At 36.5% G+C, this 20,694-nt stretch overlaps 1 protein-coding gene across 3 annotated transcripts in view; it reads right to left on the reverse strand.

Annotated features, from left to right (window-relative positions):
- Positions 1-20,694, reverse strand: part of MYH10 (myosin heavy chain 10) — a 214,955-nt gene that overhangs the window by 15,967 nt on the left and 178,294 nt on the right. For all 3 annotated transcript variants that reach the window (XM_069104170.1, XM_069104168.1, XM_069104169.1), the window contains 7 exons: positions 16,040-16,252; positions 8,961-9,105; positions 4,546-4,752; positions 3,994-4,098; positions 2,998-3,150; positions 2,260-2,508; positions 1,897-2,109 (listed from right to left, as the gene is read on the reverse strand). In XM_069104170.1, the coding sequence (XP_068960271.1) occupies positions 1,897-2,109; positions 2,260-2,508; positions 2,998-3,150; positions 3,994-4,098; positions 4,546-4,752; positions 8,961-9,105; positions 16,040-16,252 (1,285 nt within the window). The remainder of the gene's footprint in view (positions 1-1,896; positions 2,110-2,259; positions 2,509-2,997; positions 3,151-3,993; positions 4,099-4,545; positions 4,753-8,960; positions 9,106-16,039; positions 16,253-20,694) is intronic.

The raw sequence follows: 20,694 nt of genomic DNA on the forward strand, positions 1-20,694 counted from the left end.
ATATGAAATGAAAAAGAGAACTCATGGCAAATGGCCTTAATATGAGGCAAAGTTAAAGTTCTCAATTTGATCAGCTCTAGGTTCATGATTTGCCATAATCAAGAACTGCCTTACATAAAGCTTAATAATCTATTGTAAATTTCTAGCTTCTTTATTTAGATGATGGGTTCTTAGTCTAGTTCAGATGGCCCTCTAGGTCCTCAAATGTGTTACTTTGACTGAATCCAAACTTCACAGACAAAACCTCAAGGCCACCAAGTTCCCCAGGCCTGGTCTAATTTGAAGCCTGTGAACCCCTTCTCAGAACTCTGTTTCTAAATGCATAAAACAAAACAGACAAGATTATAACAAAGGAAGCCAATTATATTGAAATAAAGTTATCAAAATATTTTAAAAAAATAAGCTCATGAATCCTCAAGACATAAATGAAATTATTCCTGAATCTCTTTTCTTAAATTTCCTATTCCTTAGATTCATGCTCAAAGGTCCTCAACATCCATGTTATGACTGTGTTAGTCATTCAAAGTATTCTACTTTATAGGAAAAGGGGGGGAGGGGTCCTAGCAGTACTAAAACTTAAACTATGCTACAGAGCAGTAATCATCAAAACAATTTGGTATTTAGTTAAGAAAGAGAGAGGTTGACTGGTGGAATAATAATGAGAAAAATGCAAATTGAAACAATTCTGGAGTTGTACCTCACACACACTAGATTGACAAAGTTGATAAAAGAAAGAAAATGATAAATGCGAATGGGACTATGGGAGAAAAGGTACATTAATGCACTATTGGTTAAGTTGTGAACTGGTTCTGAAAGGAATATGGAACTATATCCTCAAAATGATTAAACTGTGCAGACCCTTTGCCCTAGTGATACTACTAATAGATCTATACTCTTATAGAAATTAAAGAAAGGAAAAAGACATATATATATGTCTTTATATATATAATATATATAAAATAAAATGTAAATATATAAAATAATATATTATATGTAATATATTGTATTATATATAATATATATATTATAGCAGCTCTTTGTGCAGTGGCAAAGAATTGCAATTCGAGCGGAGGCTATTAATTTGGGAATGGCTGAACAAGTTATGATATAAAACTGTAGCTGTTAGAAATGATGAAAGTAACAAGTCTTACAGAAATCTGGGAAGACCTGTATGAATTGATACAGACTGAAGTGAGCAGAACCAGGAAAATAATTTATAAAACAGTAATAACTGGAAAAATTACAACCTCTGATCAACACAATGACAGATCATTATGAAACATGCTAACTTACCTTTTGACAGTTGATGGATTCAAGATAATAGATTGATATCGTTATATCTATAGATATTTATTTATATCTACCATGTTTCCCCGATAATAAGACCTATCCAGAAAATAAGCCCTATTGAGATTGCTACTCCTGGTGAAACGCATGCCGCGCTCCGAGCTGTATCCAATCAGAGCTGCAGCAGTGAGCGCGTCATCCTGTTCTTCCCCAGTGATTTGCTTATTGAATAAAGGTACATTTATTTTTTTGTTCACATTTACCTGTTTATTAAAATTGCTGTCAATGTTCATTAAAATAAGCCCTCTGGTGTTTTTCTGACCAAAAAAAAAAATAATAAGACAGTGTCTTATTATCGGGGAAACACGGTATATGAACGACCTCTCTGTCAGAAGGTAGGTAGCATGTTTCATACTTATAAGAACATGATCAAGGCAGGAGTTTGTTTTGCTTAACTATACATGTTTGTAATAGGGATTTTGTTTTCCTTTCTTTCTCAGTGGGGAGGGAGATGGTGGGAGAGATTTTTGGTGATTAAAAAAAAATTAAAACAACAAAACCCCACTTTGGCCCCAAACAGTGACATCATTTTAGAAATATGAAACTTACATTTTTTCCTACATCATCCTTTGAGCTCATTAAGTCTTCCATATCAGTGCGCAGCTGCTTATTCTGCCTCTCAAACTCCTCTTTTGCTTCTAATGCTTCTTCCAGGGCTCGGGCCAAGGACAAGGCTTTGGTCTCTTTCTCTCTTGCTTCTGCTTCAGCCCGATCTCTCTCTTCTGCATATCGCGTGGAAACGTTCTTCTCTTCTGCCAGGAGCTGCACATATCAATACAATGAAAAAAAGTTTAAGCTGAAACATACTTCCATCTCATGTCAACTACTACACAAGTAACAGACTGACAAATGAATCAGGAGATCCTTTCTAGTGGATCTCAGGTTTAGAAAGAGATACAACACATTGCCTACTTGATCAAACTTCTTCTGCTTTTTCTCTAAGTTGGAGACAATCTGGCGTTGATGATCCAGATCCACCATTAAGTCATCTAGCTCTTGCTGTAGACGTGTCTTGGTTTTCTCAAGCTTGTCATAAGCCAGTGCCTTTTCCTCTAAGCGCTGGCTCAAAGCTTCCATATCTTTTAGCAGCTTCTTCTTGTTCTCTTCCAAGTTTTCAATTGTTCCCAAGTCATCATCTACCTTTTTCTTAGTATCAGCCAACTAGATTTTACAAGGAAAGAGAGGTGTTTGTTATTTAAGAATCCAAATGCTAATCAATAGCTAAGGAATCATAGTATTATAGAGGAAATATTTACTTGGAAGAGTCTATGAGGTAAGAGTTACATTTAACATGTTTGTATCTGTTTAACTGTATTATAAATCAACTGCAAGCAAAATTTCAAGAGCAATATTCAAAATCTGTAATTTATTTGAAGGTACAGTGGGTAGCCAACAATCTATAAATCGGAACTAAAACAAGGTCTTACACAATTCATAGATTCTTATGTCTTCATTTAAAATACCCCAGGCACTGTACCAGAATTACCTAGGTTGGCAAAAAAAAAAAACGTGCTTATTTCTTAATTCAGCACAACCTAATTAACTGTCCCAAATGGAACTGAAATAAGCCAGCCTCCTAATGTGACTGGCTTAAATGTTACGCAGCCAGACCAATAACAATACTGTCTTAACAAGAGAAGCACAGCACACCTGTGAGTGCAAGGCTAACACTTGTTTCTCCAGGCCCTTCCTCGCCTCTTCTTCTTCCTCCTGCTGCTCCTGCAGGCTGTTCTTCTCCTCCTCTAACTGCCTGATTCGGCTGCTGAGGTTCAGCTTTTGGCGCGTCTCTTCTTGTAGCAGCTCCTATGTTACAAAAATCAATATGAAGCTAGGACAAGCATCCACTGTGGGACCATCAGTTTAGAAAACTCTTAACACACAAATTTCAGAATAAACCATACACTCTGTCTCAAACTGAGACCTACAAAACATGTAACTGATTTAAAATACAGTCCCATGCAAGAAAAAATACAAAGAATCGTCTGTAACTTTCTGCCTGACCACCCACTTAATTTTTACCAATATTAAAAACTGTCTCTGCAAAGCACTTCTTAATTTCTAATATGCTACATTGTTTCTCTGCATCATGTGAAAGGTTTGCAAGTTTTTATCTCAAGACTAGACAATATGGATAATTTACCAGTGATTCATCTAAATTTCAATTGAGAAAGTCACTTCCTGATGTTTATATCACAAAAAATGCATCTTTACACGTATTAGTGCAAGATGATGGCTATAAAATCAGATCACAAAGTTCTTATCAAAAAGGGTCCACAGAAACTCTAATTACAGCTACCAAGGACATTCCTTTGTAATTCCAACAACTGCCTTCTATGATCACCAGCATCATATACTCTTAAGCACCTGTGCACATGAATGTGAGCATGTAAGAGAGATAGAGACAGATAAACAGTCAAATATTCTAGAGATTATCTATTCTTTTGGGTTATTTGTGCTAACATTCTAGAATTATCAAGAGTGTACTCACCCTATACAAAGCAAAAGACAAGCATAAAACAAAATAAATAAGAGATAACAAGTTGCTTTTAATTCTTTGGCAGATGCAATTCAAGAACTGGTATGCAATCCATCTATTAATTTAAGAGGAGAAATTTTATAAGAAGACTTTTCTTCCCATAAATGTACCTGTGTATCCTGTAGCTGTGACTCAAGACTGGCTGCATCTTTGGCAAATTTGATGCCCTTCTTCTCTGCTTCTTCCAGGAGGGTTGAGACATTATCCAATTCATTCTGTAGTCAGGAATAAAAGTACAAGTTCAGCACAACAGTAAGCAGGTTAAAAAATGTCAAAAATGACCATACTCAAAATATACTAGATTCCCCAAGCAAGAGTTATGAAAATATGGAAAAGAATTACACAGGATACAAAGTGTGGAGGGACTCTGACCTCCAATTATTATAAGTACTGGTAATGAAATCAGAGCCAGAAACCACACTGGTGAGCACCATTAATATCAATCTGCTTTTAAGAATAGGAATTTCATCTCCTAGAGTAAGAAAGAATAAACAAGAAATGCCTTTCTGGTATCAAAATACCAGCATTTACAAGTAGTGACAATCTTCACATGTCTTCATCAAATGCACAGCACACAAACAGAGAGCATTTTTATAGTGGTTAAAAAAATAGGAAATGCTACCACTGATTTGGGTTTAAAGAAGGAAGGTGTTCTAACTTACCTGGAGCTTATTTGCCTTTTCAGCAAGTTCCACCCGCAGCCTGTCTCCTTCTGTGACCTTGGCATGTAGTTCTTGTACCTGAGCATCTAGTTTCTTTCTCTTGTGTTCAGATTCAGCCTTGACTTGCTGTAGTACTTTCACTTCACAGGCCAACTCCTTGTTATCAGTCTCCAGACCTTGCTTGTTTTTCTCAAGGTTTACTTTGAACTATCAGACAGAAAAAGCCCACATGAATAGAAATTATTCATAAATGCAACTATTTTTATAGCACTACATGATGCTTTCACCAAGAAGACTGTTCTTTGAATATGTAGTCTATTTCTACATGTGAAGACATAGGGACCATGTCTCATTAAATTTTTATCTCCCTCATACTATACATGTAGAAACTAGGCTAGGACTAGAAAATCCACAACATTATCTTTGGCAAGCATGTCTCTTGCTTTGGATAGATCAGAGATCTCCAAGCAGCCCAATAAATATCCTCTCAGAGGACATTCTTATGTTTCTTCAGTTTTAAAGAGTATCATCTCATTTATTATGTTGATTGACACTATAACACTGTGGGACAAACAAAATAAGCATTAGACTTGGTCCCTGCCATGAAGAAAAAGACCTTTTCACTGGGATAGGGGGAAGACGAATACATTTAAATTAATGACAAGGAAGCAATTTTAATAAAGTGCCGATGTGAATGGGATAAAGAAATAATGAGTTCTGTTTTGGTACAAACTAACTGATAAGACACCTAAATGGTAATGTCCTAAGCTATGGGAGTGGAAATATTGAGTGTGAAGGAAGACAAATATACACGTTAACATCTTAGAGTTATAACTAACATATCTTGGTGCTCAAAATGGATATACAAAAAAAAAAAAACCCTCAGGAAAAATAAAGTTAAAAAAAGTATGCTTCACTTTGTATTCAGATACCAGAACATGAGTTCTTTCCTTGGGGATGGATATCATTTTTCATTATAAGTCCTTCAGAGATGTCTTAGATCATTGTATTGTTGAGAATTATCTAAGTCATTCACAGCTGCTCATCTTACAATATTGCTTTTAATTGGAAACAGTACATTTCACTTTGCATCAGGTCATGTAAGTCTTTCCAGGTTTTGCTGAGACCATTCTGCTCATCCCTTCTTATAGTACAATAGTATTCCATTATAAACACATAATACAATTTGTTCGGCCATTTCCCAACTGCCACCCCCTCAACTTCCAATTCACTGCCGACAGAAAAGCGCAGTTGTCGATATTTTGGTACATATGTAGGTCCTTTTCTTTTTTAAAAAAATCTCCTCAGGGAGGCAGACTTAGTAGTGGGACTGCTAGGTTCAAGGACATGCATGGTTTCACAGCTCCCTGGGCACAGTTCCAAATTACTCTTACAGAATGGTTCACAATCAGTGCACAACTCCACCAAGGGTACATGACTATTGCACTTTCCCTACATCCTTTCCAACATTTATCATTTTCCTTTTCTGTCCTATTAGCGAATCTAATAGGTATGAGGTAAAACCTCAGAATTGTTTTAATTTACATTTCTCCGATCAATAGTGAGAGCATTTTTTCATATGGCTAAAGATAGATTTGATTACCTCATATGAAAACTGTTCATATCTCTTGATCATTTATCAACTGGGAAATGGCTCTTTTATAAATTTGAGTAACTTTTCTACATGTTTGAGAAATGAGGGCTTTATGAGAGAAACTTGCTTTAAAATTTTTTCAGATACTATTGCTAACTGTATGCCCCCCCCCCCATTTATTCTCTCTCTATCCTTTCGCCCTGTCCCTCCTCAAAAGTGCTTTGCTTCTGACTATACCCTCCTCCAATCTGCCCTCCCTTTTGTCAACCCTCTCCCACTTCTTAGTCTCTTTCCTTCCTACTTTCCTATAGGGTAAGATAAATTTCTACACTCAATTGAATGTGTGTGTTATTCCCTCTTTGAACCAATTCTGATGAGAGTAAGGTTCACTCACTTCCCCCCTCTTTTCCTCCAATGTAAAAGCTTTTTCTTGACTCTTTTAAGTGAGATAATTTCTCCCATTCTACCTCTCCCTTTCTCTTTATCTCAGTTCATTTCTTTCACGCCCCTTAATTTTTTTTTCAGCTATCACCCCTTCATATTCAACTCATACTTGTACATTTGTCTATATATATATATACTCCTTCTAACTTCCCTAATAATGAGAGAAATTTTATGGTTACACCTATCATCATCCCATGTAGGAATGTAAACAGGTTTAACTTTATGATTTCCCTTTCCTGTTTTATCTTTATGCTTTTCTTGAGTCTCATATTTGAAAGTCAAATTTTCTATTCAGCTCTGGTCTTGTCATAAAGAATGCTTGAGGGGCGGCTAGGTGGCACAGTGAATAGAGCACCAGCCCTGGAGTCAGGAGGACCCGAGTTCAAATCTGGCCTCAGACACTTAACACTTACTAGCCGTGTGACCTTATGCAAAGCAAGTCACTTAACCCCAACTGCCCTCCAAAAAAGCAAAAAAAAACAAAACAAAAAACCAAAAACCCCAAAACAAAAAGAATGCTTGAAAGACCTCCAATTCTCTCTGAATGTCCATTTCCCCTGCCTCATGGATTATACTCAGTTTCACTGGGCATGTGATTCTTGGCTGTAATCCTAGCTCCTTTGCCTTCCAGAATATCATATTTTAAGCCTTCCAATCCTTTAAGGTGCTAAATCTTGTATTATCCTGACTGGCTCTTTCAATTCAAGATACTTGAATTATTTCTTTCTGGCTGCTTTCAATATTTTTTCCTTGACCAGGGAAGTCTAGAATTTGGCTATAATATTCCTGGAAGTTTTCATTTTGGGATCGCTTTCAGGAGGTGATAGGTAAATTCTTTCAATTTCTATTTTTACCCTCTGGTTTTAGAGTATCAGGGCAGTTTTGCTTGATTTCTTGAAAGATGACATCTCAGCTCTTTTTTTGATCATGACTTTCAGGTCAATTGTTTTTCCAATGAGATATTTCACACTGTCTTCTTTTTTTCATTCTTTTTTGTTTTATTGTTTCTTGATTTCTTCTATTTGCTCAATTTTAATTTTTGAGGAATTTTCTTCAGTGAGTTTTTGTACCTCCTTTTCCATTTGGCCAATTCTACTTTTTAAGGAGTTCTCCTCTTCAGTAAGTTTTTGTGCCTCTTCTTTCATGTAGTCAATTCTACTTTTTAAGGCATTCTTCTCTTCTTTGGCTTTTTGTACCTCTTTTACTATTTAGCCTAGTCTGTTTTTTTAAAAGGTGTTAAAATTTTCTTCAGTATTTTTTTGTGTCTCCTTTACCAAGCTGTTGACTCGTTTTTCATGATTTTCTTGCATTACTCTCATTTCTCTTCTCAATTTTTCCTCTACCTCTCTTACTTGATTTTCAAAATCTTTTTTGAGTTCTTCCAGGGTCTGAAACCAATTCATATTTTTCTTGGACACTTTGGATGTAGGAACTTTGACTTTGTTATCTTCTTCTGAGTATGTGTTTGATAGTCAGAATTTTATTTTTTGTTGTTTGCTCATTTTCCTAGCCTATTTCTTGACCTTTGACTCTGCTAAAATAGGGCTCTGCGTCTGTGGAGGACGGCACACTGTCAAGTTTCAGGGATTTTGTGCAGTTGTTTTCAGAGATACTTCTAAGGACCGCTAAGTTTTCAGTTCTTCCAAGGTGGTATGATCTAAGAAAGGTGTGTGCTATTCTCTGGGCCTGTGCTCTGGTCTGTCAGTGGCCACAAACACTTTTTTCTGCCCTGGAACTGTGATGAGAGTCCCTGCTTCACTGTGGCTACAAGCTCTGGTGTGCTAGTACTACTACCCAGGCCTGTGACCTGGACCTGAGTATGGGCGAATCAACCGAGCCCTGTCTCAGTGCTAGCAAAGAGACCCCTGTAATCTTCTTATCAGTTGTCTGACTCCCTCACCAGCTGCTGCTGCTCCTGATTCAGTGGCTCCCAACACCTGCTCCTGTTTGCTGGAGCTGGGTCTGTATGTCATGGCCTGTGCTCCCCTCTCACCCAAATGTGACAGAACTTTCTTGACCATCTAAGTCTTCTTTGGCTGGAAAATTATTTCATCCCACTGTTTTGTGAGTTCTCTTGCTCCAGGAATGGTTTTATGGTATTATTTAAAGGTATTCAGAAAGGTTTTGGGGAGAGCACAGACGAATTGCCACCATCTTGACTATGCTCTTTTCCTCTTTTATTTAAAAAATATTATTATATGGGACAGTATTTTGGGAGGGGAAAGAAGGTATACTAGAAGAATTTTGGTGATATAAAAAATGAAATACATCACTAAAATTTTATTTTTAAAAAGAAAGTTATTGTAGATAAACAATGAGAAGTCTAATTTAGGAACCGGTTTTGAGAAAAATGTAAATGAACAAAAATTTTATTTACCCTTTTAGCCTGCTCAAGTTGTTCAGAGAGTTCTTCCAGGGCACTAGCATGTCTCTGCCTTATGTCCTGGATTTGAGCTTCATGGTTCTTAGTTTCTTCTTCAATAGCCTTCTTCAGTTCAGCTACTTCCTGTTCACGTTTTGTCCTACAGAAAGCAATTTTTAACACAAAGAAACCAAGAATTATTTTCTTAGTACATTTAAGAATTGGCAGTACACAAACAGATCCTTTTATAGAAGTTTTAGTTCCTTAGATACTGTATTTTAATAAACTATAATAGAAAAGCTAGTTCAATTAGTATTTTATGAGAAGAACTAGTATGGCGTAGTAGCAGCCCAGAAACTGGGGTTCAAATTCCAGGTCTGCATTTTACTATCAGTGTAAAGTTGGGCAAGGTCACATGGGCCCCCATATCCTATTTTGTGAAATGTGGATAATATTATACTCACACCAAACCCATGAAACAGGAAGGTAAAAAATACTTCATAAACTTTGAGGAACACAGAATATGATTAATTATTATACCTATACCTCAATAACTGGGCAGATTTGGTCAAGTCACTAATCCTCTCTGGGCCTCAAGTTACTTTCTCTCTATATAAGAGGGGGCTGGATATGCTAGGTTTTGTTCTAGCCCCAGCAGTCTATGATTTTGTAAGCTAGAAATTTCTAGTTGTTGCTTCCTATAAAAATCTGTTCATTCTACATACTGCTTTTATTGGAAAAGAAGCAAACAGCAAGCTGATACTGAGGAACCATTTAAACAGCAAGAGCATTCAGGATATAATACAGCACACATTCAACTCAATCTTCTGTGCACTTTATACCCACAGAATGATGATCCTGCAAAACTATAGATAGTTAAATCTATGTCTGTTGAATTATGTAAGAAATATAAAGGTAGAGAATAGGATTTTGGGAGTGCAGCAGTCATGCTTTATTCAAACAAGAAAGCCTCTTGTATTTTCCCCAGTGCCAAATATAGGGTCTTGCACTCAAATCTCACATAAATAAATATTTCTTGTACACAGTTGTCACTCTTGGGCAACAGTATTTGAACAATAATAAAGTCATCTTACACAGTTGGGTTAGGCCTTATGGTTTTCAAAATACTCTTACACAACTAGAATTGTGAGACATGCTGAGCAAAGATTAGTACTTCAATTTTATAAAATTTTATAAAAAGGACCCTCAGACAGGTAGAATGCCTTGCATGAGGTCACAGAGGTGCTAAACAAGGCTGAGATGATAATCCAAGTTTTCAATATAGTAATCCAATGTCCTTCTGATACTACATGCATATTCTTCAGGTACATTTCAAGGTATTCTAAATTAGGCAGAATAGGGCTGGGGGAGAGAACAGTAGCTATAAACACGTGGGCACAGTGCACTAGAACCTTTTAGCAGAGGGACAGTTAGAAACGTATTAACTATTTATTGTATAACGCACAATCTAGGAGATCCAGAAACAAAAATGAAATAGGATCTAAGTCACAAAGTACTTGTATTTAACAGGAGAAAAATAACATCCACACAAGAAAGTAAATGGAAGATAATTTGAAGAAATTCCACATCACCTCAAATTAAATACAACAAAAATTGAACTCATCTTCCCTCTATACATTCACTCGCTATTTGGCTCTCTTATTCAAATCGTCTGGTTCTATCAAAGGTTATTACTGCTTTCTGTCTCAGAAGTCTATTTGAAAACTTATCTATTCTTCCTTCCTTATTGGATAAATGTCTAAACTTTTAGCTTGGTACCCACAAGAACTAACTGATTACTATCTATTCAAATTTATTTCTCTTTTTTCCTCAATCTAGATTTTTCATTCCAGTGGTGTGAATCTTCTTACTCTTCTCCACTAATGTCAGTCTCATTTTCTCTTTGCCTAGAATGCCCTCTGATGTCATCTCACTAATTCAAATCCTACACCTTCACTGGAAGTATAAATTAAACTCTGTGAAGTGTTTAAAGAAATACACATACATGAAACTGCTGTAAAACTAGAGAGCAATTTGGCACAAATAGGTATAGTCCAACAACTCACACCATATAGTAAGATATGGTCAAAAATGGGTACGTGATTTAGCTATAAAGGATGATGTCATAGGCATGAAATAGTTTACCTATAAGAACTATGGATATGGGAAGAATTTATGACCAAGCAAGAGACAGAAAGGATTGTGGGAAATATATATGCATAATTTTGATCACATGGAATTTACAAATTTCATGAAATTTACACCAAAACACCTCAAATGTAGCCAAGATTAAAACGAAAACAGGAAACTGGAAAAAATATTTATAGCAAGTTTCTCTAATAAGGGCCCCATTTTTCAAATATATAGGGAACAGAGTCAAATTTATAAAAATAAGAGCTATTCTCCAATTGATAAATTGTCAAAGGATATGGACAGATAGTTTTTAGATGAAGAAATCAAAAATCATATGAAAATATGCTCTAAATCACTACTGATCAGAGAAATGCAAATTAAAAAGACAACCCTGAGGCACCAGCTCACACCCATCAGATTTGCTAAGATGACAGGAAAGGAAAATGTGCTCGAGGGGATGCTGAAAAAGAGCGGCACTAATACACTCCAGGTAGAGGTGTGAACTGGTTCGACCATTCTGAAAAACAACTGGAACTATGTCCAAAAGGCTATAAAACTGTGCATACCCTTTGACCCAGTGATGGGGTTCTTGTGCTTGGACTCCAATTCCAAGATCACATTTCTCCCTAGCTTCAAAACACTATCCCTGACAGTTTTCTCTTCAGTCTAAGGAAACTATGCCCAGCAATAACTCATGAGTGAGCCCCAGTAAGACAAACTATCTTTCCCCATCACAAGAACAAGTTGACCTCTTGTAAAAAAATAGGACTATCTTGTAACCACAAAATTATCATGTATCAATCCCCAAAGTTATCATATTCAATCCAGAGGTCAAATTACAGACATCAACTCTCAAAGCTATTTTGCTACAGACATAACAGACCAAAAATACTGCCCTGAGAAAACCCTTCCCCTGGTTTCTAGTAGTGAATGATGCCTGTGACCAAGGTTATTAAGTATCCCCTAATTAGCACATCTGCCAGATAATCTACTACTTTTCCTATATAAGCTTTAGCATCATCCTGTTAAGTTGCAAATTCCTTGAGGAATGCAAGTTCCTGAAGGAGCTCTGCCTACCATACAGGCATTAAAATAAACCTTTGCCACATTGACTGAAAGAATGCTTGAGTCTGTGAATTCATTCCAGGTGAACCTTGGGGGGGCGGGGACCTGAACCTCTCAAACCACATCACCAGTAATACCACTACTTGGTCTATATCTCAAAGAGATCAAAGAAGAGGGAAAAGGACCTATATGTACAAAAATATTTGCAACAGCTATTTCTGTAGTGGTAAAGAACTGGAAACAAACTAGGAAATGGCTGAACAAGTTATGGTATATGATTGTGATGGCATACTTGTATGTTATAAGAAATGATGAGCAAGATGTTTTCAGAAAAACCTGGGAAATGAGAGGCATGATTATTAATAATTAATGATTCGCAGAGATCCAGAATTCTTTCTCTGTTCTAAAGTTCTGATTTCAAAAGCTCAGTCTTTTGAAGTACATTACCAATAATGAGATTGGACTAACTTTCTTAACAGTCTTGTTCAGAACCTCCCCCAGGTGGGGAAACAACTGTGCTCTACTCAGGTTTGGGTGGGGATAAATTCTTTGAATTTATTAATTCTAATGAATTAAGGCTGGGGGTTGTCTGGGTATAGAGATGGTCTCTCTTTGACAAGATGTCATTCTCGGGGCAGCAAGGTGTTACAGTGAATAGAGTACAGGTCCTGAAGACAGGAGGACCTCAGTTCAAATCTGCTGTCAGACACTTGACAGACTTAATAACTGTGTAATCTTGGGCAAGTCACTTTACCCCAATTGCCTTGCCTTCCCCCCCTCCAAAATAATTTAAAAAGATGTAACTCTCACTGGCCCTCACCTCTCATTAATTATTAACCAATCAGAATTGATTGCCACCTTCTGGAACACCCCTCTTTCAAAGGGCACATAAATTGTAAGCCTATTTCCATGATTTCTTTGGTCTAAGAGAAAGATGGCCAAATGACCATCTTTTTATTAATAAACATGTTGGCATTATTTTTTTTTTATGAGCAATCAGGGTTAAGTAACTTGTTCAAGGTTACACGGCCAGTTATTTCTGGGTGTGGTGCTAAGTGTCGGAGCCCGGATTCGATCCCCAGGTCATCCCCACACTGGAGCTGGTGCTCTTACTCACTGAGCCACCTGGCCACCCCTTAAGGACTTTTTTTTTTTTGCTTTTTGGAGGGCAATTGGGGTTAAGTGACACATGTTGGCATTATTAATAAAATAATTAAATTACCCAGGCATTCTTTCTCAAACTTTTTAAATGCCATAGAACTGATACAAAGTAAGCAGAACCAAGAGAACATTGTTCATGGTAACAGCAATACTGTAATGATGACCCATTGAGAAAGGCTTAATTAGCTCCTCTGATTAATACAGTGTTCTAGGACAATTCCAAGGACTCATGATGAAAAATGCTATCCATCTTCACAGAGAGAATTGGTGAAGTGTATTTTTTCTACCTTCTTTATGTTTTTGCTTTTTATTGTTTTTTTTTTAAACAAGGCTAACATGGAGTTTTTAAAAGTAATTTTTAATTTTTCTCCAATTACATGTAAAGATATTTTTAACATTATTTAAAAAAAAATTAAATTTAGATTCTGAATTCCAAATTTTCTATTCCCTCCCTGAGATGGTAAGCAATTTGATATGGGTAACACATATGGAATCATGCACATCATTTCCATATCTGTCATGCCGTAAAATAAAACATAAGATCCAAAGGGGGGAAAACATGAAAAAAAAAATGTTTCAATGTGCATTCAGAATCCATTAGTTCCTTCTCTGGAGGTGGATAGCATTTTTCATCATGAGTCCTTTGGAACTGTCTTGGATCATTGTACTGCTGAGAATGGCTAAGTCATTCACAGTTGATCATCATAAAATATCACTGTTATTGTGTACAACATTCTCCTGGTTCTGCTCACTTCACTCCACATCAGTTTGTATAAGTCTTTCCAGGTTTTTCTGAAATCATCTTCTTCATTCATCATTCATCAATAGCACAATAGTATTCCTTTACAATCATATACCACAACTTGTTCAGTTATTCCCCAATTGATGGGTATCCCCTCAAATTCCATTTTTTTGCCACTACAAAAAGAGCTGCTATAAATATTTTTGTACATATGGGTCCTTCCCCTCCCCACCCTTTTTAAAAAAATCTTTTTGCGATACAGACCTAGTAGTGGTATTGCTGAATCAAAGGGCATACACAATTTTATAGCCCTTTTGGCATAGTTTAACAAAGAAATCTTTTTCGTGACTGTGTATGTATATGTGTGTGTATGTGTGTATATATATATATATATATATAAAATTGATATACTGCCTACATTTTCGGTGGGTGGGGGACAGAATTTGGAAGTAAAAACTTTTTTTAAATGAATGTTAGAAATAAAAAAACAGGGAAAAAATGTGCTGATACATACACGTGTATGTGTGTGTATATATATATGTACATACGTACACACACACACACACACACACACGTACACACACACAGAGAAAGAGAGCACCTTATTACTCTACTTCAAGTACGTAAATTTGATCTCCCCAATGCAACTCATTAAAGGCAGAGATGAAGTCATATTTCCTCAAGGATAAAATACAAAACCTGTTAGCGTGGTATTTAAGTCCTTTGACACTTTTGGTACCTGCCCTATTCTACGGACTTATTTCATATTACTCCAGTTTCATAAACTCTGTTCTAGTCAAACTGGCCCATTAATTATTCCTCAAATTTGACATGCCCAGTCCAATTCCCATACTCAGAATGTATTTTCTCATTTCCTACTATCTCTGTTAGAATCTCTACATTCCCTTAATTCTCAGCTCAGAGGCCATCTCCTTTTCTGATTGTTCTAGTTGTCAATGTTACTTTTGGCTTTGTTTTATATGTATATCTATATATTTGAGGGGGGAAAGCAAGAGAATTGGGGTTAAGTGACTTGCCCAAGGTCACACAGCTACTAAAGTGTCTGAAGCTGGATTTGAACTCAGGTCCTCCTGACTCCAGGGTTGGTGCTCTATTCACTGTGCCACCTAGCTGCCCCCTTTGTTTATATTTCTATGTTGCATCCTTCCATGAGAAGGTAATCTCCTTGAAGGCAGGAAGTTTCACTTTTCCAAATCCTTTGCACATTTCAGGATTATAAAACAATATAATACAGTACACTAATGCAGTGGGAAAATGGACCCAGAGTTCAATAATCTAGGCAAAGGATTATAGATATTATATATGTTATAGATATAAAACAAATATTTCATTTTGATAATTGTGCCTTTTGTGTATGTACCTCTATTTTTATTCTTAGGTAACATTCATGTCAAAGTTTGACTATTCATGCCCTTTTATCTTGTGATTTCTTAAATTTCGCTCCTTCCCCTTTCCTCATTAATGACCAACGAATCTCTTATTAATCACTGACAGCTAATCAGTTACAGCAAGGTGGTTGAGGCTACTTCGACAGATCTACGTGGGGAAAAGGTCTAGAGGCAGAGCAAGGGGTTACCAAAACCTTTTGCTGGGCCTCTGTTGAACAAGAAAGGGTTACTTTAGGTTATCATCACATAATGTGCCCAAGAGTAAACATCTAAGTCCTGGTGTTGCCATATACAATATGTGTGACTTCAAGATAACTGCTTCATTTCTCTGAACCTCAGTTACCTCACCTATCAATCAGAGATCACAGCAGATGATCTCCAAGGTCTCTCCCAGTTTGACCCCTCTGTGCTATGTTCACTACCTACCTCAGACTGCTGGGGTACAGAGCAAATTAATAAATGCAGGGTGTACACACTGTGCTTTGTACTCTAAGACACTATGTAAATATGAGCAAAAATTACAATCATAACTGACAGGGGGACTCAGAAAAATTCTAGGTTTCTGGGTTACAAAGGAGAGTCACCTTAACTCCTGCTGAGCTGCTGTAGTATCCAAAGTATCTTCAAGTTCTGTTTTCAGGGCTTCCAGCTCTTCACTCAAGTCTCTTTTCTGTTTTTCTGCTTTGTTTCGGGAGACCTTTTCTGATTCTAGGTCCTCCTGGAGTTCAGCAATCTGAGCTTGTAGTTCTCGTACAACTTTCAGTGCATTGTTCTTATGAAGTGTTTCATCATCACCTCTGTTAAAAATCCGGTATAACAGTAAATCAGATATCATACACATGTATCTATACATATGAAGTGTTTTCTTAAACAATGCCAATTGCCCTTTCATTCTTTCCTTGGGTGGCAAGAGACACAGCAATGATGGGAGGGATCTGGGCACCTGGACAGTCCCAATGTCAGTCATAATATAAAATAAACACCCATCTAATGTGATTTTTTAAATGTGATTAAAAAAAAAATCCCAGGTCAGTTGCACACTGCCACATCACACACAAACTACTTTCTATCAGAATTAAATACAATGTATTCAAGGCAATACAATATGCATTTTTTAATTAACATAAGGAAACACAATAATATAGGCACATGTCATTTAAGGATGTAACATACCACTTGGAAAGAAAGAGAAGATTAGGAATTTGGGAAATGGATAAGAAGCTTGGTCCAAAGGAAAAATATAAGAGTGACGGGGGCCTTCAGTTATCTAGATATCTGCTGGGCTAATCACGTCTTCACTTCAGTAATAATTTCATCATTCAAAAGGTGAGGAACCAACAAGTAGAAATTCTCTTCTGGATCTGATTCTCATTAATAGAGAAGAACGAGTTGCCAGGTGAAAGCAAAGGAGACCTTAGGAGAAAGGAACACTTAATCCTAGATTTTGTGTTAAAGGAGGAGAAGAAAGTCATATAGACTGACATGCAAACCCAGACTATGGGTTTGTTGGGTTTCATAGGCTTCAGAGGATGTAAGTCTACAAAGTTTGGGGAAGTCTCAAAAATTATATTCTGAAGATACCCAGGGAAATGATTGATGAAAAACTTGATATGGATGCACATCAACCAAATTAGATTTTCAGAATAAAATAAATTTTAAAAAATTTTTAAATAAAAAATGAATAAATTTAAAATAATTTTAAAAATAAAAAATAATATGATAAATTTAAAAATAAAATAAAAATAAATATTTTTAAAACAAATGAATATTTAAAATAAAAAAATAAATACAATTTAAAAATAAACTTTACAATGAAATTTAAAATAAATTTTTAAAAATGTTTTAAATAAATTTAAAATAAAATAAACCATATATGGAAAATGGTTTGAGGGGCAGGTAACAGAATAAATATAAAAGTATAGTATAGTCACAGGAAAAGTTTTAAGTACTACAGTTCACAATAAACTAAGCTTCAAATCAAGCTAAAAAGACTTAAGAGTGCATGTGTATGTGTTGCATATTTAAGCTAGACCTAATGGAAGCAGGATCAAAGAAAGAATAAGACCTTTATTCAGGGCAAATTATATGATAATAATTTCTAACAGAAGAGAGAGCTGATCAACTCTGATTTTGCTTATATTTTCTCTGTACCAGAGAGGACAGAATGAAAAAGGCTGATAGGAATTTGATACACAAGAGGAATAATAAGGAAGACATAACCAAGGACTCTTAATGAATTCAAGTCACCTAGCTATATGCTCAAGTTAAAAGAACTGGCAATTACATGCAACCAGAAAATAAGACATGCAGGCAATGGGGTACAGAAATCTATCTTGAGGGAAGCAGAACCAGGAGAACACTGCACAGAATTACAGACACATCGTATCTGTGATAACCGACTTTGATAGACTAGGTTCCCCTCAGCAATGCAAGGTTATAAGACAACTCCAAAGCACTCATGATGGAAAAGGTTATCCACATCCAGAGAAAGAATTATGGAGTCTGAATGCAGATTGAAGGAAACAACTTGCTCCCTCTCTTTTTTGTTTCATTTCTTCTTCCTCATTATGTAGAACCTATATCGGATTGCATGCTGCCACAGGGAGGGAGGAAGGGGAGAAAATTTGGAACTCAAAAACTTGTTGAACTGAATATTGTAAACTAACAGTAAATAAAATAAAGTAAAAAAAAGAAATCTATCTTGCCCTACAAGAGGATGGGTGGTAAGGGGGGGGGATAGGGGGAGGATAGAAAGGAAGGCAGACTGGGAGAAGAGGTAATCAGTATGCATGCCATTTTGGGGTGGAGGGTAAGGGACAGATGGGGAGAAAATTTGGAACTCAAAGTCATGTGGAAATAATATTGAAAACTAAAAATAAATAAATTCTAAAAAAAAAAAAAAAAAAAACCAAAACCCCCAAAAACAAAAACCTGGCAGATGAGTTACTGCAAGTGATTATCTGAAATATGATAGAAAATAATCTATAATCTATAGGTGAGTAAGCTTGATTTTTTTTGACTCCTAGGAAAATCCAGAGTGCATCATTAAAGAGATGACTAGTAAACATTTGGAAAAGAAGTAGTGATTAAAGTTAGTATGGGCTTTTATCAAGAACAAGTCATGCCTTATTTTTTAACCTAGATTTTAGCAATTTGATTTCATGCTATTCTTGTGAAAAGATGAAGAGATAGGGGAAAGATGACAGGTTGCTTAGCTAGATTCAGAATATGGTGAATGGCTGGATTTGAAGAGAATTTAAGGGTTCTGTATCATCTTGATAGGCATTCTCCAGTGAGTTGCACCAGGGATCTGTGCTTGGTCCCATACTAGTTAATATTTTTATATTTTATTTAGATAAAAGACACAGATGATATATATGTGAAAACTGCAGATGACAAAAAGCTGGGAAGGATAGTCATCTGGACTCCGATAAATCTTTATAGCACAGAGCACAGGGACGAATCTAAGACGTAACTCACTAGAAATAATTGTAAAATTTTATATTTGGGCTTAAAAAGATAACTGTCACGTACAAGATGGAAGAAGCATGGTTAGACAGCAGTGTCAAAAAGACCTGGTAGCTGTAGTGGCATGGAAGCTCCACTCAGCATGAGCTCATCCTGAGTTCCATGAAGAGGGGCATAGCTGCCAGGAACAGGGAGGTCATAGTCCCTCTGTCAGATGTCATGTTAGAGTATCAGGTTGTGTTGGGCCTCAAAGTTTAAAAAGAACAATAATCATCTGGAGCATGTCCAGAAGAAGGTAATCAGGAAGGTAAGAGGATTAGAGGATTACAGATTCTTGACATATAAGGATTGGTAGAAGCCAGAAGTCTCTTAAAAGTCTGTAATTCTGTTACGTAGTAAGTAGGTAGTTTGAAATTTGCCTGTTTTTTCCTCCAATGGAAAAATTGGGATCTTTGAGATGGAGAAAGATAAGGGAATTTGCTTTTTGATGGGAAAACAAAAAAAAAGGGTTGAGCATTCCTCTCTGTATTACAGAATATAATACTACTATAAAAGGAATTACACAGATAAGGGGCCAGAGCAGGCCCACACAACCTGCATCCTGTGGGCATGCCAAAGGATTTCAGGTGGCCTCTACATTTTTTGTGGACCGCCCGAAATCCTTTGGCAAGCTGCAAGTTGTGCAGGCCTATGCCAGAGAATTGCAGGATCCAAGTTAAAGAGATGGCCATCTATCTATCCATGTTTGAAACTCATTACAATACACCTGACAATTGGTCCATTCAGACTTACTTGGAAGACTTTCAATCAAGGAAACTCCCACAACATGGTGAGGTGGCCCACTCCACTACTGGTTAGTCATACTTGTTAGGAAGCTTCTCTTGACATCACACTTAGTTTGCTTCTTTAAAATTTCTACCCTTTGTTCTGGCCACTGGGGCAAAACAGAGTAAGTTTAATGTTTCCTCCAAATACCTGAACGTAGCTATTTTACCCTAGTTTTCTGTAGGCTAAACATCACTAATTCATACAAATGATCTCATATGACATGAACTTAATGATCTCTACCATTCTAGTGGCTCTTCTCTGGGTGTTCTAAATCATGAGCAATGTCCTTCCAAATTGCAGCACCTACAACTGAACACAATACTCTGTGGTCTGCCCAGGGCAAGGCACATGAAGATCAAAATATCCCTATTCTTAGAAGCTATACCTTTCTTATTACAGCCCAAGTTTATATTACCATTTCTTGACTGTCACATTATAAAAGTGTCTCATACTGAGCGTGCAGTCCACTAAAACACCTAAAACTTATTCAGATGAATTGCTACTGACTATGAACTGTACTCCCAATTTTCTACTTACGTGGTCAGTTTTTTGAACCTGTGCAAGACCTTTATTTGTCCCTACTTAATTTCATAATTTCACAGTATTCATGCCAGTGTTTTCAAACCCTCAAAATCTTTTTGGTTTCTGACTCTATTACCTAGTGGGCTAGTTATATCTCTGTGTCATCTGCAAATCTGATAAGATGCTTTTATCCAATATTAAACAGTAAAAATAGTTTTCCGTGTAAGATCATTTCTTATAGAGAATATTCTGTAACCAAAAGAGTCTCACTGCTTTAGGTCATTATTCCAAAAGAAACCTTGGTTGTAAACATTCTTTTTGCCTTTTTTGGGCAGGTAATGGTTAAGTAACTTGTCCAAGGTTACACAGCTAGTTGTGTGTGTGTGTGTGTGTGTGTGTGTGTGTGTGTGTGTGTGTGTGT

Source organism: Petaurus breviceps, unplaced genomic scaffold, assembly GCF_028583685.1.
Source record: "Petaurus breviceps papuanus isolate PSGF00001 unplaced genomic scaffold, PetGlider_PUasm1.0 673, whole genome shotgun sequence".
NCBI lineage: Eukaryota > Metazoa > Chordata > Mammalia > Diprotodontia > Petauridae > Petaurus > Petaurus breviceps.